The sequence below is a fragment of the Chenopodium quinoa genome, unplaced genomic scaffold, assembly GCF_001683475.1.
Source record: "Chenopodium quinoa cultivar QQ74 unplaced genomic scaffold, ASM168347v1, whole genome shotgun sequence".
NCBI lineage: Eukaryota > Viridiplantae > Streptophyta > Magnoliopsida > Caryophyllales > Amaranthaceae > Chenopodium > Chenopodium quinoa.
The window spans coordinates 1,704,080-1,728,012 of NW_018742630.1; the positions used below are offsets into that span (position 1 = coordinate 1,704,080).

Sequence of the window (23,933 nt, forward strand, 5' to 3'; positions counted from 1 at the left end):
TACCATATAACATAACTACACTTGAAGGAATTATTTGATATGAGAAAAAATAACCACCATAAGAGAAGTTATCTTTTTAAATTTATGGAGTAGTTAAAAATGGAAGTTATATTTTAAGGTTAAATTTTAAATACATTTTAATTTTTTTTAATTATAATAAATATTTGTAGAGAGGGTAAAATAGTCCACTCAAAAATTCCCAACCAAAAACACCTCTTCTCTTTATATATTACATAGATAGGTCGTATTTAGGTTGGTTTCGAGTCGTGTCGACTTCGTGTTTTCTCTCAGTAACTCCGTGTATGTGTCGTGCTGGTTTCGGTCATATTGTCATGTCGTGTCAGAGATTGCCAGCTCTAGATGAGAGTAGAAAACTTTTAATGCAAAAGAGAGACGGGAAAAGAAAACTTAATGCTTGCACTTTTTTTTTTTTTTGAAGAATAATGCTTGCACCTCACACTACACACTTTTCACCTTATGGAAGGATGGTTAGTCCCTCCATCTCCCCCCAAGTGGCTGGGGGTTCGATCCTCATCCCCCATTTTCTTGTGATAGGGTGGGGTACCCCCCGTATCTTACCGCAAAAAAAAAAAAAATTAAATAATTTGATAATGCATTTTTTTTCTGGAAATATTAGACAGTTATATTTTAATAAGGAGTAAATGAATACGGAGTATTCCGTAATATCATTCACCGGCATTATTAAGGGAAAGCACTCGACTAACTTCGACTTTTTCGAAAAAAGAAATCTAAAACCTCAATTGTCCCGCTACTCCCTAGTTGGAGTTAAACCCCCGGAAAGCCATAGTGCCATACCGATAAACCCTCTTCCTCTTCATTGCATACACTCGCATATTCAATTTCAGCCCCCACTCAAAAACATCTTAAACACAAAAATGAAGATTACCGAGAAAACTCCCAAGCAACAACAACCTAAAACCAAAACAATGAAGATTACCCAGAAAATTTCGAAGCAACAGCAACCTAAAACCACAAAAATGGAGGTTACCCAGAAAACTCCGAAGCAACAACAACCTAAAACCAGCGACAATATCTTCGCATCATGCTCATTCTCCAGCCTTGGCCTCGAATCTTCCTTATGCAACCAACTCCAAGGTTTTATTTTTGTTTTCTATCTCCTCATATTTTCAATTTAATTTTGCAATTCCATAATTTTGTATTGTTTCTAATTAAATAATGTTAATTTTTCATTGATTTAGAGAGGTTGGGGTTCGAAAAACCTACTCAAGTTCAAGCTAAAGCAATTCCTGTTATATTATCTGGCTGCCATGTGTATGTTTTTACTGCATTTCCCAATTTTAATTGAAGTTTTATTAGGTTTTGATGAATTGGGTTTTGTTTGTTTATTGATTTTCTTTAATGGGTATGATTGTTTATAGACTTGTTAATGCAGCAACTGGAACGGGTAAAACTATTGCGTATTTGGCTCCAATTATTCATCACTTACAGGCATACCAGCCTCGAATTCAGAGGGCTGATGGTACTTTTGGTAAGTATTCTGTCGTTAATTTTTTGAATTTTTGTTTTTAAAAGCTAATTGATTGTTATAGTTGTGTTTGTGTAAGAATTGAGAGTTTTGATTTTATTTATAAATTACTTGATTTTGTTCTGAAGTGTGGAATTTGACTTGGGGATTTCTAGTTTTGGTTGAACAAATCTATATTAGGATTTTATCGTATCGGTAATTCGACTTCTGTTCCAATATTGGTGGGTTAGGGATGGTCAGAAGGTGTAAACAGCACTACCTGTTAGTTATTCTAACTTAGTCAAGGTGGTTAAGAAGTTGAAGTTGAAGTTGATAATGCTAGTTTTCACTGTCCAAATTGATTGTGGTGCAGTTTGTTGATAAAAATTGTAGTGTACCTGTACCCTCACAGTCTGAATTATAATTTGGAGGATGGGAGAAAGGCAGTGGGAAAGTGGGGGTATCTGATCATCAAAGTTTCAAGCATGTTAGGGCTTGTAATTTCTAGATGCAAGGGCATTATGCTTAAACAGGACATGGGTGCATGTCATGGCATCCATTAAACATATCTCTGATTCCAAAGACTGCATGCGCTTTTCGTTACCGTTACATATACAAACATCTGAGGTTGACTCGTTTGCAAGTTCTTATCAAATTATTTCAAGCCCTTCTATGAGGATATTCATCACAATTCTCTCACCTCTTTCCTTCACATTTTGTGTTGTTTCTTTACAAATTTGTAGCTCAAAATAATTGAAGTTTCGGGTGAATTTTGTAAGTGTCGGGTAAGGATTCCATGCCCTTGGCGGAGTGTGAAGTGTTTGACATGGGTATATATTTTTTTTCAAACCAAGGATTATTGTGAAGGGTTTGACATGGATATATGTACATGCCTTTTTTTAATGAAGTGAATGCATCTTTTTTTTTTTTATTTTATTTTTTTTTTTTTATGTTTCCTTTTGATTTTTACTCCTCTAGTCATGCACAGGATCAAGTGAGATTTTTTTACTTTGATCGAGGGGATGGGGTAGGGAAGAAAAACTCCCAATTTGTGTCTCTTGTTGCCACATGACTAAATTGTGAGTCTAGTATTATTGCCAAAAGACAATCAATGGTTACAGAGCTCTATTCAACTGTTGTTGCTGGTAGTGATAATTGTGTTTTCCTTACTCTACCAGATGATGCATGCTCCAGCACTATTAACACATTGTGCAGATGCATTTACCATCGAATTGACGAATTTATTTATATAACTAATAGTGTGGCAACAGCGTTGGTACTTGTACCTACGCATGAGTTGTGTACACAGGTTTATGAAACTCTACAAAAGCTTCTGCACCGATTTCATTGGATCGTTCCAGGATACCTAATGGGAGGTGAAAATAGGTCAAAAGAAAAGGCGAGGTTGCGAAAAGGTGAGAGCTTAGCTTCTCATATGCTGTGAATTGTGATAATTAGATCATATATGCTGCTTATTTTGCATAGCTGTATGACACTGAGAAAGCAAGGGGCAGTATAGGAGAATCAATATATTTAATTACCTTCCTGCAGCTGGTCTAGTATTTTCATGTTCTGTTTATTTTTAGTAGGCTACACTGCTACAGAGGACACTACGGATGGGGATTACAAATTGTTGCTACTGTGTCTGAATGGCATTGTTTGTGGCAATAAGATCCAGATTCTGTATTTCCAAATGTGTCATAAAAAATGTAAAACATAGATAACCAAGTATGTAGTACAGTTTTATTTTCTTTAATCCACTCCTCCCAATTTGAATTGAAGAAAATTTTCAACTCATCTGTATTAAGCTCCAGAACACCACTGTCAAGGGGTAACCCTTACATAAATAGATTTTATATCCGTTGTCTGTTGAGACGTTCGAGGACTTTTATGCAGTAATTGTACCCTGTTTCTTGAGATGTCCAAGGACTTTTAAGCATTAATTGTACCATCCTGTCCTAGAGAGCCATATCGAGGATGTGAGACGACTATTTGGTGGAGTACCCTTGTATCCGTGCTTCATAGAAAGAACATACTTCCTCTGTTCTTACTAAAATTGCAACAATTACCATTTTAGGAAGTTTCATAAATATTGCAGCATTTTCATATTTGTACGTTTTTTCTCTCTCTCTTCTCCTCACATGGGTCCTTTTCTTTATCCCCCTCTCTCTCTCTCATCCTCGTGTCCAACCTCCATGTTGCGATATTAAGGGAATGGAGGAAGTATATCTTTTTATAAAACAATAATATGATTTTTATTATTTATTCTAAATAAACAATCTCACAAAGCTGGATATAATTGAGTCTGGGATTGTCTTGTTCAGATTTGTACTATAATTTGAGCACAAACTCAGCTCTGTAACAAGTGAACAAGCTCGAATTGAATTTTGACGTAGCCAATTCCAAACTATTCACAAGCCGCTTTGTCTGTGCACCCTTAGCAGTTACTTTCTTCAATTAGTGTTTTATGATGTACTTTATATCGTGGCTGATATATTCTTTTGGCACAAGTGCACGGCTAAGCCACAATAATTGATCAACAATGTCCTTGAATCACTTTTTTGTTTGCATATGCAATGCTGATTGACTTTTAATTATGTTCTTTTCTGCATACCTATGAATGTTTGACTTGATGTAATTTTTTTTTTATTATCATTTATTTCATGTGTGGGGTTTACAGGTATATCTATACTTGTTGCAACTCCTGGCCGCCTTTTGGATCACTTAAAGAACACATCATCGTTCTTGTATTCTAATTTGCGCTGGTTGATTTTTGATGAAGCGGATAGGTAATTATGGAGTTCTCTTTGATAACCCATAACATGCAATACATTGTCATGTTCTTTACCTCATGTCTGAGTACACTGTTTATTCAGGATACTAGAAATGGGGTTTGGTAAAGCAATTGAAGAAATACTTGATCATTTTGGCTCGAGGCAAAGCGGGTCTAATGATAAAGAAAGTGGGAACTCTAGAAAATTTGAGTTTCAAAGGCAGAATCTGCTCTTATCAGCTACTTTAAATGACAAGGTCAATCATCTTGCTAATATTAGTTTAGAAAATCCAGTTATGATTGGTCTTGATGAAAGGGAGCTCCATCAAAATTCGTCTTCCAAGCATTTAGGATCTGAGGATGAAGCAGAACACATTGAGAAAGTTAAAGACTTCAATGAAGATTATAACCTCCCTTCTCAACTAACACAGAAATATGTCAAAGGTACTTGTGAATCCAAGGTTGATTTTTGTGCTAACCAGTCTTAAACACAAAAAATTCAGTGACCGTTTTTTTTCTTAGTGCCATGTGGTTCACGGCTTGCAGTTCTTCTTTCTGTTCTCAAGAATCTTATTGAAGGACAAGCTACCCAAAAGGTTGGGTTTTATTCTATCTTTTCTACTGATTTCCTTGTAGTTCTAGACTTGGAGTTGATCTATATCTTGCCCTTCATAAATTATACTGCCTACATTTTTTTATATGTCCAGGTTTCTTCTCTTTTCATAGTTTATCTTGAATTACTCTTGTTACTTTGGCAATGTAGAATCTTCCTTCAATCCTCAAAACATAAAGGCATGCAAGTACGTAAGGAATTCTTTCTGTTTTGCAACTTTTACACTTTACTGTTGAGTTATCTTTATTGAGTCTAGGTGAAGAAAAACTATCCCAATTTGCTATTAAACTGTTTAATTATCAATGTACTGAAAAAAATTCCCATTTATTGTGTGTCTATATTAACATGTATATTTCCATTCAAGTGGCTTACTTACCGGGCTATCTCTGTATCAGACTTGTTCTCCCCCCCCCCCCACGCCGCTTATCATTTAATTATTATTTGAGATATGCCTCTTAAATCCTATTTACTAACTATATATTAATTTTCCTATAAAAATGGAGGTGGTTGTCTTCTTCTCGACTTGTGATGCTGTGGACTTTCACTACGAACTTTTTAAGGAGTTTCAGTGGCTGCCTAATTTTGCAAAAGAAACCAAAGAGAAGAAGCTATTTTTGAATTGGGAGATTTTCCACTTACATGGGAACATGGAGAACAATGAGCGGAAAACTACAGTTTCTTCCTTTAAAGCAAAAAAATCTGCTCTTCTCTTATGTAGTGATGTTATTGCTCGAGGCTTGGACGTCCCTGAAATTACATGTATTATACAGTATGATCCTCCTGGAGAGGCCACTGAATATGTTCATAGGTGTGTAATCTATGCATTGTATGCTTGTTTATATTTCATTTTTTGTAACATGAGGCATCTCTCTGTGGCTACTCTCACATGCTCTTTTTCTGCATCTTGTCATGCAATATAGCGCTTACAAAACTTCTTTTACTTAGAAGCATTGTATGTCCTTGCTTTGCATCTAATCTCGTATGTTAAATACATTTTTATAGTTCGTGGTCTAATTGTGTGTATTCTATTGTATCTTTATTCTTTATTTGATTCAATTGTTTCTTCTCTGCTGCTTGTTAGTGTGTTGGTTCTGTATACCAATGTGTTTAATGTTGAAAATTGACGGGGCTTCTTATTATGGCTCTTGGTTTTTGAAAAACTCAGGGTTGGTAGAACAGCTCGTTTGGGCCAGAAGGGAGATTCTTTATTATTTCTGCAGCCTATTGAATATGACTATTTGCAAGAGTTGGAAAAACATGGTGCCTTGTTAACAGAGTATCCACTGCAAAAGGTATTGGATAGCTTCCCATTGTACGGTCAGAAGCACTTCTCAAGGAAGTTTGTATCAATTGAAATGCATCCCTGGCTAATAGGTCTACAGAAGGCTCTCGAGGGATTTATTACCTCTCAGGTATTTTGTTTACTGTTCTTGTTCTTAGCTTTAATAGTTCATGCTCCACTCCAAATATGATCCAGTAAAATCTATGTATGAATGTTACTCATTCCTAATTATTGTAGGTCCAAGTACAAGTTTAACTGATTGATGACTCATTGTGCTTTTTGGGAAAAAGTTATTTTAGAATCATCATCCAGGTCTCTTAACATATGCTGAAATTACTCCCTGAACCTTGTGCTGTTTTTTTCTCACCAAGATCAGGATTGCCTCCTATCACGTACCAAATTGTATTTAAAGATGGTGTGGTAGCATTGTGATATTGGGTATGGTATGCTTTTGGCCATTATATTCACTTTGTATATTGGTATATGATGTGATCATAACTCGCATAATAACTGTGATTGATCAGTCTTGCCGGGATTGGACTACCTTTTCTTGCCCTTGTGCATAGGCTTAGGACAAGACCTCAACACAGTAAATAAACAGATACTCTTTGGTTTAGGTTTCCTTCCCAACCTCAATTATCTAATCAACAAAAAGATTAGGGCATAGCATACCCAACCAATTATTCACTCACATACTCAGGAAAGATCTTAAGGTCTGATCCTAGATCCACTGATGCATATTTTGACAACCTTGGCTGCGTAGCATATATTGTTAATTGATAATCATTGCAAAGACATTTCAAGTGGTTGAGAACTATCTTATATAACCTCAAAAGCCTAAACCATAGCAGATTGGGTCATAAACATGTAATCAGCCCATTTAGCTTTCAATGAAATGTTCCATGCCAATGCGTCTTTAACATAAAGTAGTGTGTGTTTTTGGTTCTTCCACTTCGTTGTTTTTTTATTAGCATTCATTATTTTAGATTCTCATTGCCTTTTATCACTACATTCATGCTGCTTTTTAATGGTAATGAAAATGAATTTTAGATAAGTTATCTATTTGGTGATGGATATGTGCATTCACAGACGTACAATTAAATTGGAAACTCTCTTAATAATTGTGTACAAACTAGTTACTGTTCCCTTATCCATGACATCAGGTTAAACAAGCCGTTAGATGTGTTTCTTCCAAAATTTCCTGTCATACTTCCTCTGTTTATCTGGTATTTCATCTGTACAGCTTGCCTGACCCCACCCTCCCCCCTTCCTGAAACAAAGTTAAAAAAAAAAAAGTGTTTTATTTCAGTCCAATAGTCTTCTGCAAGTTGTTATGCTCAATTTTGTTCCTTGGACTGATGTTTCCTAAACACTCATGTCAGTCAAAGTTGAAGACAATGGCTCAGGATTCATTTGTTTCTTGGATCCGAGGATACACAACCCGTAGAGGAGAGCTAAGAAAGATATTTGTGAGGCAGAAACTCCATTTGGGTCATGTTGCTAAAAGTTTCGCTTTGAAAGACCAGCCCTCTTTGGTAGGGAAGTCGGTACACAATCAGATAAAAAAGAGGAAGAAGGGTGAGCTGATAAAAAAGAAGAAGAAAGAGCAGATAAAAAAGAGGAAGAAGATTGAGGAGAAGCTGACAGGAGTCACAGGACAGAGGAAGAAGAGGAGGGTCACTGTTAATACATAAATGTCGAGTGAAAGGACGTACGGTTGTAAATCTTCTTCATCTTTCTGTTGACAACTCTGCATATAATGCAAATACATGAAGACAATTATGGGGCATGTGATATGTTTGGTGATTTGGTCAAGACCCACCCCAAGTGGTAAGAGGTCCGTTTCATTTAACTTATCTTTCCCAATTTAAAGCTTCTTGGTTGGCTTCGAAAATGATTGTCCCAAGTTCCAAAAGATACTTTCAAGTTTCAACCCATTTATCACCCTCGGCATCTTCCTTGAAGTTTTTGTCCTTTGATGGATCTATCTGGTAACTCACCCGTCACTAGACCAAAAAAAAGCCACGTACGGTATATTGTGGCTCTCTGGGGTTTGGTAACCCTTGCTCATCCACTCGACATTGATATATCACTTGCAGTTAATCTAAAAGTTTATAGCACTAGTCATACGATTTAATCCATCTAATTTTGTTTTGGAAAGTGAAAAGGACTACACATACTCAGGGGAAAAGTCTTTAAACATCTATTTATTATTTCGCTTATCTTTCTAATGGTGTGTTTAATTTTATTGAACCCTACATAATTTTTTTTTTTTTTTTTTTTTTTTTTTTCTGGAGCTCTCGTTGTCTGTCATTATCGGTAACAAGATCTGAGATTGAAACCCTACTTCCCAGGGTTTTGGTCCACTTCTTAAAAGGGTGACAGAAAAATAGGAAATGTGGTCACAAATTGTATCACATACTAAATGATTTTGTGGAATGTTTCTGCCAATTTTATTTTACTACCTATGTTGACAGTCTTTATGATCATCTAATCATTTAATTTAATACTATGCTTAAATTTTATCATAGGAAAGAACTATATTTGGTTTAATAGGTGTGTTACCATAAACTCCATAATTACTATTAAGTTGCTGTAATTTACTTGGATTGGATTTAATGACAGTAGGGTTTGAAGTTGTCTGGGTTTGGCCAAAGGCTGTCACCACTATTTGCCCATTTGGCTATTCAGGATTAATCTTAACCTTGTGGCTTCCTTTCATAAGTTCAAAGTATTCCACTCAAATTTTAAAGTTCGACTAACTTTTTATATTTGGGATTTGAAAAGGTCTATTCATTTTACTTTATTTTAGATAATCCTATTAAGTCGTAATATTGATTTCTATTTTATACAAGTAATTCGTGAATCTATTACAACTATTGAAGCTAAAGGTGTGATAAATATAAGAATATGACAAATATATTCATTTAATTTTCTATTTTTTCATATATATTCATTTATAGGGGCATAATGGGATTTGTTTTACAATTCATTGAATTATTATTCTACGTATCTATTTAAAAGTTTCTTTTATAAGACAAATAATTCTTATATAAAAAGACAAGATGAATAGTTAATTTTATGTGTTACTCCCTTCTTCCCTAATTTTTTGCCCCATTTGACTTTTCGCGGTCTCCAACAAGTGTCTTAAAACGGTTATATCTCCATTTCACACGTGTAAAAATTATAAAAACTAAATATCAATAGAATGTACAATGAGACGTATCCAACAAAATCCCACATGATTATATTATCACTTATAAATTAAGAGTATTTTATAGTCAAAGTTTATAAAATTTGACCCAAATTTTTGCAATGGGGCAAAAATTTAGGGACAAAGGGAGTATTCACTTGACGGAGAAATGACTTTAAAAACACATTCTTTTATTTAAAAATAATAAGGTGGACTTTGATTTTGATTTTCTTAAAAAATGTATCACCTCTTCAAGGCCGATTACAATAAGAAATACTAAAGATAAATAACCTAAAATTTCATTTCATTATCCATTTCAATTTATTTCTTTGTTATTCTTGTGAGACTAGCTAGTTTTCTTCAAGAGTTGTCTATACAAATAATCACTCACAACCGCCATAGACATTCAATTGTGAGTAAATTATTTGCATTGATTATAATTTTTTTTTTCCCCTTATTTCACTCTATAGCTCCTCTTAACACGTTTACTATTTATTTTAGATTAAATTGACACACTTAAATTTGCATGGGTCTGACCGCATACATATACTATTATTAGTAAATAAAAATATTCACATTAATCAAATAGATGACACATTAGATATATATTATACTTCAAATTAGATGACACACTTCTTTTAACATGTTTGCCTATGTATAAATTCATCCGTAAATAGCTCTAATTATCAACTAATAAATACAAAAAAGTCATATTTTGAAATACACATTAATAGGATTCTAACAAGATCTCACACAAGTATATTATTAGATATATATTATAATATTTTCTTCGTTTCAAATTAGGTTACACACTTCAATTCTTTTAACACGTTTGTCAATGCATAAATTCATCCGTAAATAACTATAAATTTTTTTTTTTTTTTTTTAAAAAGAAATAGCTATAATTATCAACAAGTAAAAATGTAAAATGATGATATTTTGAAATACATATTAACATGATTCCAACAAGAAATCTGACATGAGTAGGTTACAAGTATTATTATTTATCTTTTAATCACAAAAAGTAGTCAATAATAGTGGAAATAAAGTTAAAGTTATTAGGCAGTAATTCTAGAACTGAGGGATTAACACAAGTAGGTTCATGAATCTATATTAATTGAATTGGAAGATTTTTGTGGAACGTAAGGAGTAAGTGATAATGATGATGATTTGATTAGAAACATTACTGTATTATCCTTCTTGGGACTTCTACAGTCCCATCATTGGAGAAAACATATTGAAAGAGAATAAATTTTATGTTAAAACATATTCTTTCTTTTAAAAAATCTTAAGAGCTGTAGTTACAGAAAATCTTGGATGGACCTGGTCCACAATAATGACCTAAGGTTTATATACACGCAACTGATGTTATATTGAATATATTGACCCCTAATTTTAACATAGTAACCTTTATTAAAACTTGTGTGACCTTTATTGTTGTTGTGAACCTAAAGTATGACGTTATGTTGAATATAGTGACCCTAATTTTAACATAGTGACCTTTATTATTCATATTAACCGGTATATTAAAAATTTCATTAAAAAAAATTAACCTTTTATAGCTTTTATAATGCCATAATGACTTTTATTTTAACATAATAACCTTCATTTTAAGGCAAAATTGGCCGCAACATCCTGAAGTATGGCTTAGGTGCATTGAACACCCTTAACTTTGCGTAGTAGTCAAAACACCACAAACTATGGTGCTACGTGCGACGTGTGCCTTAAATGAAAATTTCCGGCCAATAATTTCATCGGAGGAAGTAAATCCACGCGTGCCAAGTATATGGAAGACAACATAAGTGTTCTGGAGAGTGAAGATTCAACTAATCCGGTGAAATAAGTGGCAGTAAATTTCCATTTTAAGGCACGCGTCGAACCCAACATCATCGTTGGTGGTGTTTTGGCTACTATGCAAAGTTTAGGGTGGTCAGTGCACCTAAGCCATACTTCAGGGTGTTGCGGCCAATTTTGCCTTATTTTAATATAGTGACTTTTTTTTTTATTAATAAAACAATCATATTGTCTTTAATATTATTGGTCCACAATAAGTTAGTATGAACCAGGTTCATATAAGAATTTGTATTGTAGTTAAGAAAAATATACTTGTAGTAAAACCACCCATTCCCTTCGTTTTAAAATATTATTTTCATTTATATTATATGCGGCTTTTTAAGTATATTTTTTCCATTCATATCTTTAGTTTCACCTTAATAAAATTTTAAAGGTTAATTTTATAAAAATACACATTAACTGAACATGAACATGAACATGATAATAATCCTAATACAACCGTTATTTTCAATCATTTTACGTTGACAAGCAAAGAAAATTAACATGATAATTATTTTCAATCATGTTGATACAACTAGAATAAAAACTTTAGAACGGTCTATTTGACCATCTAATCTACACTTAGCACTAATCAATTAATCATAAACGTCATTAACATGACCTCTCTTTTTTTTTATTATATTATACTCTTTCCCTATTTTCGGTTTAATCAATCCTTCTCATTAAAGAATGATTATTACTAACTTTATACATTGAATTAATCAAAAAAAAAAAAAAAAAATTAGATTGGTCGTTATAAAAGCATGATTGTTTATAATTGAGATTATTAGTACATAAACACGTACAAGAATAAGACCCAATTAATTGTCTTTCTCAAGAACATAACTTTGTCATTAAAACCTTAATTTTGGTTTTAGTGATGAATTAAAAGTAGATTATGACATAAACAAAAATATAGTACAAAATTACAGTACATGAATAGGACCCAACAAAGAAGGTTGTCAAATATCAACCCTAATGGGATGTTATCAACCCTAATGGGGTGTTATTGATTACTTTCAAGTAACTTCACTTTTTAAAATTGTTTTTTAGTGAGATGTAATAATGTGACTTTTAAAAGTAGACTAAGAATTGAACGAGACTAGCCGTTTGGTGACATTAGGGTTTAGTATGTTTACAACTAAGAAAGCTACTTGCATATACATCATGTCCACACAAAGGAGATGACTAAGATGAGGAGAGTTTTCTCAAAAAAAAAAAACAAAAAAAAAAGGATGAGGAGAGTAGAAACAACTCTTGGCTGTCCTCATAATTACTCAAGGAAACTTATTTCCCATTCGAGAAAACACTATTTTTAACCAAACAAATTAATTAATTTCTACTATTTATAAATCAAACATAGCAGCATGGGTCAACCACACAAATTAATCTAAACCATTTTTTCTTATAAATATATTCAATTTTTTGTTTATATCATCCCTATCTTACAAAAAATGTTTACCCTAACAAAATATATGCATGGCATACTCCGGTCGAATACTCTTACATGCAGATAAATTGCAGCAAAATTTTAAATGTCTTATACACTTTTAGAGCACAAAATCTCTAAATCTTTGTAAAAAAAATAGTAAAACACAAATTGTTTCTTTAGTGTACCATAGTCTAAGTACACCGTAGTAGACATGAACTACAACTGCATGATCCCACAAATTTGGAAACCATGCACATCTTTTTGTATCCCCACTAAAAATACCTCTACATATACCATAAAATACCCGTATCTATAAAGATTCCGTACACAAATGCATGGCCTATCACTCCTCCAATCGTCACTCAATAATTCAATCTTCCTACCCTATACTAATCCTAAAATACCAAACCTCTATTAACATGGTTGGTCGATATAATTAAACACGACCCAACATCACACGAATAATACACACCCAAACTGTAGATTAAATTGATGAGTACAAATGTACAACACAATTACGAGTAGTTGCTATCCTACATTCTTAACAGAAGGGAAATTGTAGGGTACATTATTATTTAAATTTAATTTCTTTTAAATGTCTTTATACAATATTTTGTTGGTTTTTTTCAATATGAATAATGGCTCCTAAAATAGGTATAATATAATATCGACCCAAACCAAACTTTCAGAATCATAAAATGTGTGGGCCCAAGGCCCATCAACGTCTAGAATATCATACGCGTTGAAGGGTAAAAGACCACTAAAAAATATTTTCTATTTTTAATTTTGTTAAATAATATGGCATTGAAATATCCACGTCATAAAATTAGTTTGGGCTTTTGAGGCCCAAAATGTGTATTGGTAGAAATGGATTTTATTAATGTGAAATTTACTGAGAGTGGGCCCATGGGCCTAATTTTTTTAAGTACAAACTCTGTCGGAACAGCTTGTCAGCGTTTGCCTCATTTTCTAGTTCATTGTCTTTGAAAATTATGTTTTTCTGTCAACCAATTGTCATGTAAATAATGGTCTAAAATAGTGTTACCATGACAAGATTATTATTTCGGGGTTTTTTGATGTCCTGCGGGAGAGTTACAATTTCGGGACTGGTATTCTTGTGCCTTTACCTACAAAACAACGGAGACTCCGGGTGGTGGGAGCTCCGCCTCCGACGGTCAAGTTAGTACTTGTTTGTGGAGTAAGTAAGTGCGGAAAAGTAAGTGGATTGCTAAACATCGCCCGCAAATCTCCACATAAAGCCCACAAATTCACTTGATTTGACAATATTGCCCTTGACCTATAAAAAAAACACTCACACTCTCATCACTCACACTCTCATCGTTCATCTTCTTTCAACATCTCTTAAAAAAAAAAAATTCAAACTACGGCAATGTCGAGGCGGAAAGGCAAGGAATTGGCGGCGGCGGCGGAGGGAAGGAGGTCTCAAGGAGGCAAGGTACAATTTCTTAAAAAAAAAAAAAAAAAAAATTGAAAACCGCCGTGACGGAGGTGGGGCGCCTTGGCTGGACGCCCAGCCAATGGTGGTGGCGCCAGCTGCAGACGCCGCAACCAGTGGGCTGGCGCCTGGGCTGGACGCCATAGCCACGGTTGTGGCGTTTTTTCAAAGCGCAGCAGCCGTGGCTATGGCGTCCAGCCCACTGGTTGCGGCGTCTGCAGCTGGCGCCACCACCACTGGCTGGGCGTCCAGCCAAGGCGCCACCACCACTGGCTGGGCGTCCAGCCAAGACATGCCCCAGCGTTGTCTTCGCCAGCTTGGATTTGTCCAAGTTGTCCCTCCTCCCCAGGCATGCCCGATGAAGGCGGTCCGACCTGCATCGTCGAGGGACTACGTCGTGCAATGGCCGGATATCATGAATGGGACGTGGGACCAGTTTCCGATGGTGGCCCGCTTATGGACTGCGGAGTTGCAGAGGCCGCCCTCTGGGGTTCCTCCCATGTGTGACCATTACTACATGGAATGGTTCAACCGGTATTCGCACCCGAGGTTGATCGCAGATCTCGACCACAGCGATGATGATTATGTGCCACCGCCTACTGCCATGGAAGCGGTATGTCTCATAAAATATTTATCGTTGTTTTTAATTAAGTTTTATATGTTGTTATTGTATTTCATCTTTTATTTTTTGTTGTATGCAGTGGATGGGAAAGATAATGCAGGACGTACAGAAACTCTCTCTGGAGAAGGACAACATAAGTGCAACAGTGAGAGCTGCTGTTGATAGTCTGGAACAGACCCTTGCGCATTAGGAGTCGGCGTCGAGGAGGGATTACTGATGGTTTTGTCATTTTATTTATAGAGCACTTTAAATATTATCGTTTTAATTTATTAAATTGGACATTATGTTTTAAGTTTGTAACATTTTAGATTGTTCTTTTAGCTTTCAACTTTGACATATTATCATTGCTGTTTTTAAATTTTGACATAACCGTTCGTGGATCCGCGCAACTTACCCATGCAACATATAGAATGCAGTAAGCAATACAGTATAAAAAATTAATGTTCTCATTAAAAGAGCAACGTACGAATAAGATTACATAGGAAGAATGTAAACATGAAAAACTAAAATGCAGCTAGGGTGTTCCATTCGTGGATCCGGTCATGGTATAGCGCATCCCAACCCTCTACGCTCGCTGTGCGAATGGTGTACCACCGAGGTATAATCGGTGGCACTGGAAAATCGGATGACATGTCTAGTCGGATGAAATGTCTGTATGACGATCCAAGAAACGCAATAGCTACCTCTCTGACCGGTGTGGTGACAGTCTCACGCGAACGCCAAGGGAGAACCGTGGTACAAGGATAATAAGCTTGACTATGCAATCCCAGGCCGAAATGCATGACTGCGCACTTGTAAATGTTTGCAACGGCAAACAGATCTAGGGGCGCGTCAAAATAAAGATTTTGGCCGCAAGGTCCACCTCCCCACCGGATACGCCGCAGAGCGCCATCCAAGTCATCCTGGTACACATGACGATAAACATTTCGGTTAGAGGCAATTTCGCTGTACATCAACTGACGCACCAAACCGTAGTTGTCTTCGCCCATTTGAAAAACATCAGCCACGACCCGGAATCCGCAGTTACCATCTCCGACTACATCATTCCACCCTTCCAAGTACGGCATGATGATCGCAGGTCGATGAATCAATCCAGTCCTTGGTAGCTCTATGAGCACTCTCAACTCTACATGTTGTAGTGTTCCCGAAATGAAGTACCTGGTTTGTCCAATATTTGACAAACTTTTCCCTGTGAGGGACCCATTGCTGCATCACATAGTCCACCAGTGCCGGACACCACTGGTACGAATCCCTGAAGTTAGCCAATTCTCGCTCGTACGCTTCCTCTGTGGTAGCCTGTAGGATCTTCCGCCACTTACCATTCACCAATCTCTCTGCCATTTCCAAATTCTTGTTGAAAAGGTTGTAGGCTTTCACTTTCACGCAGTTGTTGATGTGCCATGTGCACAATAAGTGGTTCGATTTTGGAAACAACTCTGCTATGGGGGCAAAGAGACCTCCCTCACAGTCGCTGACGATGGCTGCTGGATGAACATTAGGCCCGATGTAGTTTCTCAGCTTCTCCAAGACCCAATAATAACTTGGAGCCGTCTCATCCTTGATGATTGCATGACCAATCAGAAAGTTCTGGTTCGTTGGAGTCATCCCCATGATCTCAACCAGTGGGAACTTGTACTTATTTGTCTTGTACGTTGAGTCGATCAAAATCACAAATGGCCAAGACTTGATCATATCAGCACAATCAGGATGCACAAGGAAAAGATGAGTCACCTCCGTTGTATCTTCATCAGAATCAAACCAGAACAGGTAACCACGTGATTGTGCCTGGTGTAGCAGCTGCTGCATAGGGTTCCTTCCCTCTGACCGTTCAAACCTGAGTTGCTGTCTGACGTTGTAGATGTGTCTTCGGTTTGGATGGTCTTCTGGAAATTTCTCTAACACAGATGCTAATATTTTAGCAGGCTTGACTTGAGCATCACTCATTTCTTTCACAACTAGTTTCGCAGCAGGACTTAAGCCGCTCAGCTGTCGATGACCCTCTTCATATAATATCATCTCATGGTTGTGATACCCCCATTTAGAGTAACCAATCACTTCCCAACCGTCACGACTCCGTAGTTGTCGGACCTTTACTCTGAACTCACACCCACAACCTTTCCGCTTTGTATCAAACTGAGTGGCTGTACGAAAATCTCTTTCTTCTCTTTTGCGATAACGGTCACATCTCAAAATGCGATCCATTCTACCATCCCGTTGAGATTTATGAGTTACTACTACCAAGCAAAATCCAGCTGCAATTGCAACCTGTTTTGCCCAATCAATCGCTTGTTGAGCTTCTTCGAATGGACCATCATGTCCAAATATCCCACTGTAATCATTTCCGTCACCACCATAATCCTGCATCAGTTATATATTATAATAAATACATTTAACGGATAATACATTTAATTTCTATATTTACACAGAATTAACAAAAAAAAAACATAATTATGTATAATATTCAAACACAATCATTTATAAAAGTCACATAAACAATTTCCAATTTTTTTTTAATACAATTTCGAATTGTCAAACTTAATTTTAGAAAAAAACCTTTCTCAACAATCAAACTTAATTTTTAAAAAAACCCAATTCGAATTTTCAAACTAAAATTAAAAAAATACCATTTCGAATTTTCAAACTTAATTTAAAAAAAACCTATTTCGAATTTTCAAAACTAATTTTAAAAAAACCCATTTCGAATTTTTAAAAAAAATCATTTTCGATTTTAAAAAAAAAAATTAAAAAAAAATCAAAAACAACAAAATCAAAAAAGAAAAAAAAGAAAAAAAAAAAACAAAAAAAAATATAAGGTGGCGTCTGCCAGGGCCGCCACAGCCGCTGGACTGGCACCTGGAAGGGCCGCCTCAGCCAGTAGAGTGGCGCCTGGCCAGGACGCCAGTCTGGTGGTCTGGGCGTCTGGGCTGGACGCCACTGTGGTGGTTCTGGCGTCTGGCTTGGACGTCCAGGCTACGGTTAGGGCGTCCATCCTAGGCGCCGGAGCCACTCCTACGGTTAACCGTGAATTTTAACGGTGACTTACCTCGTTTTCCGTCGACGACGACGTACCTCCGGCGTCCCCCGCATCTCCGGCCTGCCCTCCGGTCTCCCCCGGCGAGCCAGTACGGCTCCACATATTTTAAACCGAGATTTGTTCAATTTTAGAAAATGGGCATAATGGTCACACCATGTCATATTTGTGGGCTTTATATGGTAATTTGCGGGCGATGTTTAACAAATCCCAAAAGTAAAGGTGGGAGATCTGGTTCCTCAAAGGGAGGAGTGATCAATCTGTTTTGACTTCCCTCGGTGAGAGTAATTATTGCTTTTTTTTAATGAGGATTAATAAAGGTATTTATAGTCTTGGGAAGCGTGTCCAATCCTAGGTTTAGGTCAACCTAGAGCTGATTGGGTTTTTCCTAGAAACTGGGCCTAGGTGGCCATTTTCCTAGGTGGCAATCAGCAGGCCACTTGGCGTGGCATGATTGGTCCATGGTGGACAAATGGATGCGTGCCACGTGGCAGGCCTTGAGAGGTCCAACTGGAGGACACTTGGTAGGACCTGATTGGTCCACGTGGCGTACACTGATTGGCGGGAAAAAACCCCTAATCAATTATCATAAGGTCTCTTCATAGATATTATTCAAACATAATTAATACATTATAATTATTGGAAAAAAAAAATTCCGTATAAATTTGTAATATTATTGGGGTGTATGTCCACATTTTGCCGTGTTTTATTCGGCCTATTTGACTTAATATGGGCAATATGAGAATTGTAAAGTTTGGGGTAATATAAGTTGTAATATTATTACTAGCTTATCAAATTTCAAATAAAATAAGTTTATATAATACAAGTCCAGGCAAAACAAGTTGAATAATTGAGGTTTGGGGAATGAAAATGGAAGTCTTTGTCATTTCATTTTTAAGATAAATAATTACACAATAGTGGTGTAAATGGATTTTGATTTCATATCTTAATTGCGAACATCAAAACTTCATCAACTAGGTGACGTTCACAATTGGTTTTTTTTTTTTTTTAATCTTCTCCTACAATTTTTATGTAAGGAAGATTCTAACCAAACTTCAACTAAACCTCGTGGATTTTGAGTCCAGTATTTGCGAGCCAAGCATTTGATGGTAGAGGAAAAAGGCAAGGAAATCCCCACTTCCAAACACCCTCAGTTAATAAGAGGCGTACCTCAAGCCTTTGAGTTCTAAAGTAACACTTTTACTAAGTGAGTCAAGTCTTATTATACGGCTCTCTTCTTACGTGTCAGGATAGATTTGTCAATAAAAGAAAATAGAAGGATAACACAATAGGAGCATTAAATTAGTTGTTAGTTTGTTCTCTTTCATTGTAAACTTCCCTCTTGTACTCCTTCTAGAACTTTGGATGCATGACAATAACTCACACTGTCCATGTAGCCATGCAGGACATCCACCATGCAGGACATCCACCATGCAGGACATGTTCACATTCATCAACCATCACATAATCTTAATAAATTCAAGGTTTTTTTGTAAACTACCACCCAAAAAATAGTCCACTTTTGATATAACCACCCAAAAAATATTTTATTTTAAATTACCACCCATTAAATTAAACAAATGCGCAGATTACCACCCATTTAGATTTTTCGGTAGAATTTCCGTCAGTGGGCCCCACTTTTTTAATTTTTTTTCCTTTTTTTTCTTCAATTTTCTGGCTTTCTCATCTCTTTCCCCGATTTTTCACTCAACTTCTTCCTACTTTCTTTCTTCTTCCCAACCACCACCACCACCATTGCTCCACCTTTCCCCTCCTTCTCCCCCGTCGCGTCTGCCAACAACAACCCACAACAACAACATCAACAAACAACCACCAGTTCAGCCACCCAATAAATTGCCACCCAATAATTAACAACTTGTGGTGAACGCACATCTGGGTTTCAAAATTGGGCATAAATTAATGGTCGAATGTTGCAATTGGAGCTGAAATCGGTGTTGTCGGGGATGAAATTGAACCAATTGGTGGTTGAAATAGGTTTAATTGGCGACGAATTGGGTGAGATTGGTGAAGCGATGTTGAAGAGGTAGGGTACGGTGGTTGCGGGCTGATGCTGCTGCAATTGGGTGCGTGTGGGCTGCTGAAGGTGGTTGTTGTTGGTGATTGGAGCTGAAATCGGTGTTGTATTGGTGGCTGAAATTGGTTTAATTGGCGACGAATTGGGTGAGATTGGTGAAGCGATGTTGAAGAGGTGGGGTTTGGTTGCGGGGTGATGTTGCTACAATTGGGTGCGTGTGGGCTGCTAAAGGTGGCTGCACAAATGCGGTTGCTGAAGGAGTTCACTGATGGTGGCTGGGTGGGCGGCAGTTGGGGTGCAGCGGTGGTGGTGCTGTTGTTATTGGTTGGGGAGTGATGGCAGGGGAGAAATTGCAGGGAACTCATTGCCAGAAGATCGAATTGAAGGAGAAATTGTATTAAGGTTAAGGAATCAGCATCATTAAAAGATTTTTGTGATGGAGCAATGGTGGGGGTGAGGGTTAGGAAGAAGAAAGGAAGAAGAAGAGTGAAATCGGGGAGAGAGAGCGAGAAAGCCAGAAAATAAAGGAAAAAAATAAAAAAAGTGGGGCCCACTGACGGAAATTCCACCGGAAAAACAAAATGGGTGGTAATCTGAGCGTTTTTTAATTTAATGGGTGGTAATTTAAAATAAAATTTTAATTGGGTGGTTATTTAGAAATTGATACTATTATTGGGTGGTAATTTGCAAATTATCCTAAATTCAAATGAGGTAGAAAAAAGGACTTAATTGTTACACTAGAATAATTGATAATAAAGTATAAGTATAGTTAGTTATTTGCAAATATTAAAGCAAACCCTATATTAAAGCAAAAAACTAACATTTTTTAAAAAAATGCATAATAGCTACACTTTATATGGGATTAGTAAACAAATAAGTATTCATTAAAACTTAAACATAAACAAAAAATATACCCTAAAATGTGGGTCTATTGTAAAAAAAAAAAAAAAAAAAAAAAAAAAAAAAAAAAAAAAAAAAAAAATTAAATAAACAAAAAAGAGGAAGGGAGTAGGATTGATTTGGGGTATGATTGTAGTGCACACTAATGATGACCGGTAAGCCACTAACGACTATGGAAATTATTAATTAGCATTTTCATCATTCTAGCCTGCTTCTTCTTTTTCTTATGTCCTTTTTTCCCTTCCTTTTCCTACTTTTCGGATTTTACTAATATATAAATTAAACTTCATTTTTATGCATGTTACATATAAGTACGTACATAATCACTTTAGGCCCTGTTTAGTTCACCTTATTTTTACTTATTTTAGAAAAATAAGTTCAGATCAGATCAGATCAGAAAAAATAAGTTCAGATTAGGAAAAATAAGTTCAGATCAGATCAGATCAGGAAAAATAAGTTCAGATCAGATTAGATCAGAAAAAATAAGTTCAGATCAAATTATTATTATTATTATTATTATTATTGATTTATGATGTATCGGATTTGATTTTATCGTTTGCTTGAACTAGCAACACTGTCTATGTTATTAAATAGCACAAACAATAAACGATAATAATTAAAATTTCATTATAAACTCCAAGTCATAAACGTTTAGAAATATAATTTTCATTACAAGAAGTTCCAAATTTCCTTCGCTATATTAAGTTGTACTTCTTTCATTACAGCTTTACGATTCTCGTTAAACAAATCATAATCTGCTCTTGGTTCGAATTCTATACCACTATCAATGGGTATATCCAACTCATGTAATCGAATAAAATTGTGAAGTGTGAATGTAGCAACCATAATTGCCAATTGATGTTTAGTGTCCATTTGTGGCATCATTGTCAATATTTTCCATCGACCTTTTAATTGTCCAAAACATCTCTCGATCGTTGTTCGAAGTGAAGAGTGAAGATAATTAAAAAGTTCAAGCATGCCTTGTGGTGGTGGACCATTTCGAAATTCAGGCAAATGGGTTCTAATATCTTTTTCTTTTATTGGACTCAAATATCCAACGGTATTCGGATATCCAGAATCTACTAGATAATATTTTTCTATTACAAAATAAAGTTATACAGCATATTAGTATAGTGTCATGTATGGAGTAAAAACATACACTATTTTAAATTATACCTGGAGGTGGATGGGGAACTTGAAATTCTGGTACAGTTAAGCAATGGTTCCATACAGTAATATCATGAGCACTACCTTCAAATCCAACGTTGATAAACGTGAAAAGCCTATCAAAGGAACATGCAGCCAAAACATTCCATGTTTTTTTTTCCTTTACGCCCTCGATGTGCCACACCATCATCATCGCTTACAACTGCATTTATATGAGTCCCATCCAATGCTCCAACACAATCCTAATAGTTCATTAACATTTAGGATACATTTTATAAGTGATTATATAATGACAATACAAGATAATAATAATGTTTCTTAATACCTTGAAATATGGCCAATATTTTGTGCTGTCACCTATTTTTTTTGGCACCACGGTCAAACTTTGGTATGGTCTTATGATCTCGGTAGACAAATGAACCATTGCTTCCAGTACTTGTTTAAAGTACAACCCAATTGTTGCAATAGAGTGCTGAAATCGACCGGCAGCATCACGATAAGAACTGCCTTTAGCCATGATATATAAAAATATTCCTAATTGCTCAGCCACAAATATGTAACGACCATCCGATAATAAATTTTTATTTTTCATGCAAGTAACAAGATCCACAAATATGCTTCTATCTAATCTCAATTGTTCTTTGCATAAATCAGGATGGGCATGTAGTAGTCTGTTTATGTATTCGCTACCAGATTCTCCACCTAACCTTAAAGGCAATCTCTCAATTGGTGTAAGAAGTCTCTTTAGCTCTTCCAATGCGATAATTGTCAAGCACATTGGAAGTGTGTTATCCATTCTACAACATAAACCAACAAAATACCAACATTATTCAATTTGTAAAATAAAATCAACAATGACTTTTAAAATAAAGGCTAAAGCTTCTTAATTAGATCACCTGAAAAGCAATAGCATCATATGAAGCTACTTAAACCTAAAGGTCAGAAAAAATAGTAGCTTCATATGTGGAACCGTAATTAAAACTAGAACAACATCAAATAACTAACAAAGAACATATGAAAGTGCAAAACAAGTCATAGGAAAACATAAGACAAAGTTAACTTCAAATACTCATCACCCCAAAAAACCTAATTAAGGACCACCCAATGTTGGATCTTGAAATGCTGTCTTCAAATACATGATCTTCTGATCATCACTTCGGAGACCTAAGAAGAAATCTGCATTATCGCCATGATGAAGAAAATTCATACATTGATAAATAAATCCTTCTCCTTGTTGAACAATAGCCTCAATATTGTATAGAGCATATGAGACATCTTTATACTTATTACCACTCCCTTGCTTACAATTAGTTTCAATAGACATTTTCAACAACTCTATACAAGAGTCAATGTTACTACTCTTGTTTTTTTTAAGTTTACTAGTACACCCATCACTCTTACGTTTCCCCAACGAGGTACTTTTAGGAGGTGAAATGCTCTGTTCATCATCCGAATTATTTATTCCCCTACTTATTTCCATATCTCCTATATTTTCATCACTGTCCCCGGACCTTTCCTCATTTTCTTTACCAATTTGTTCCCCACCTAATTCGGGAGAAAAACTCCATTTGCTAGTAGCAAAAGACCCTGAAAAAAGTGCCCGTAACTTCTATAGATGAGGCAATGGTCTCATTAGGAATCTCGCTGGCATACCTTTATATTTTTGCATAAATGCACAAAATTTCGATTAAATAAATTTTAAAATAAAATAGCATTGTAGAGGTCATAATGCAACAAAATGGATAAACAAAATGTCGCACCTTTACAAATATATTCCACCTATCATCTTGTTCAACTACAGGACAACCAGTAATAGGATCAAATGTAAGACCGGTCCAATTGAGTTCCATTTCATTCCAAATTTTGAACCTTTTCCTTAAATCATCCCAATGATTTCTTGCTTGTTTAATATTGAAATTCTTCCCACTTTTAACGTTCAAAGTACTCATTATTCTATCCCAATTAACCTTTGATAGTCCACCTGCTTTCATCTCCAAGCATATGTCCAAAAAAAAATTTTGTACTGTCATCAGACCATGCTACCCTACCATCCATTACACTATGATCAAGAACACTTTAAAATTATTAGTTTCATGCATGAAAGATATAA

At 35.8% G+C, this 23,933-nt stretch overlaps 3 protein-coding genes across 3 annotated transcripts; 1 reads left to right on the plus strand and 2 right to left on the minus strand.

The window, feature by feature from the left end:
• Positions 1–261: 261 nt before the first annotated feature.
• Positions 262–8,367, plus strand: LOC110721808 (DEAD-box ATP-dependent RNA helicase 17-like). Its single transcript, XM_021901007.1, has 10 exons — positions 262–1,116; positions 1,221–1,293; positions 1,401–1,510; positions 2,758–2,901; positions 4,167–4,275; positions 4,363–4,703; positions 4,782–4,855; positions 5,376–5,680; positions 6,038–6,284; positions 7,537–8,367. Exons 1-10 carry the CDS (start codon positions 663–665, stop codon positions 7,846–7,848), a joined length of 2,169 nt encoding a protein of 722 aa, XP_021756699.1. The 5' UTR covers positions 262–662; the 3' UTR covers positions 7,849–8,367.
• Positions 8,368–21,325: 12,958 nt separating this feature from the next.
• LOC110721758 (protein ANTAGONIST OF LIKE HETEROCHROMATIN PROTEIN 1-like) lies at positions 21,326–22,619 on the minus strand. Its single transcript, XM_021900949.1, has 4 exons — positions 22,149–22,619; positions 21,990–22,065; positions 21,833–21,907; positions 21,326–21,753 (listed from the first exon to the last, which is right to left on the minus strand). Exons 1-4 carry the CDS (start codon positions 22,617–22,619, stop codon positions 21,326–21,328), a joined length of 1,050 nt encoding a protein of 349 aa, XP_021756641.1.
• LOC110721759 lies at positions 21,865–23,673 on the minus strand. Its single transcript, XM_021900950.1, has 3 exons — positions 23,584–23,673; positions 22,149–23,432; positions 21,865–22,065 (listed from the first exon to the last, which is right to left on the minus strand). Exons 1-2 carry the CDS (start codon positions 23,671–23,673, stop codon positions 22,914–22,916), a joined length of 609 nt encoding a protein of 202 aa, XP_021756642.1. The 3' UTR covers positions 21,865–22,065; positions 22,149–22,913.
• Positions 23,674–23,933: the final 260 nt, after the last annotated feature.

Coding starts and splice junctions, on each gene's coding strand:
- LOC110721808 (XM_021901007.1), top strand. CDS start 663: ATGAATACGGAGTATTCCGTAATATCATTCACCGGCATTATTAAGGGA. Junction 1,117..1,220: donor CTTATGCAACCAACTCCAAG/GTTTTATTTTTG, acceptor TCATTGATTTAG/AGAGGTTGGGGTTCGAAAAA. Junction 4,276..4,362: donor ATTTTTGATGAAGCGGATAG/GTAATTATGGAG, acceptor CTGTTTATTCAG/GATACTAGAAATGGGGTTTG.
- LOC110721758 (XM_021900949.1), bottom strand. CDS start 22,619: ATGGATAACACACTTCCAATGTGCTTGACAATTATCGCATTGGAAGAG. Junction 22,066..22,148: donor AATATTGGCCATATTTCAAG/GTATTAAGAAAC, acceptor ATGAACTATTAG/GATTGTGTTGGAGCATTGGA. Junction 21,908..21,989: donor TGGTGTGGCACATCGAGGGC/GTAAAGGAAAAA, acceptor TTGGATTTGAAG/GTAGTGCTCATGATATTACT.
- LOC110721759 (XM_021900950.1), bottom strand. CDS start 23,673: ATGGAACTCAATTGGACCGGTCTTACATTTGATCCTATTACTGGTTGT. Junction 23,433..23,583: donor GGTGGAATATATTTGTAAAG/GTGCGACATTTT, acceptor CCTCATCTATAG/AAGTTACGGGCACTTTTTTC.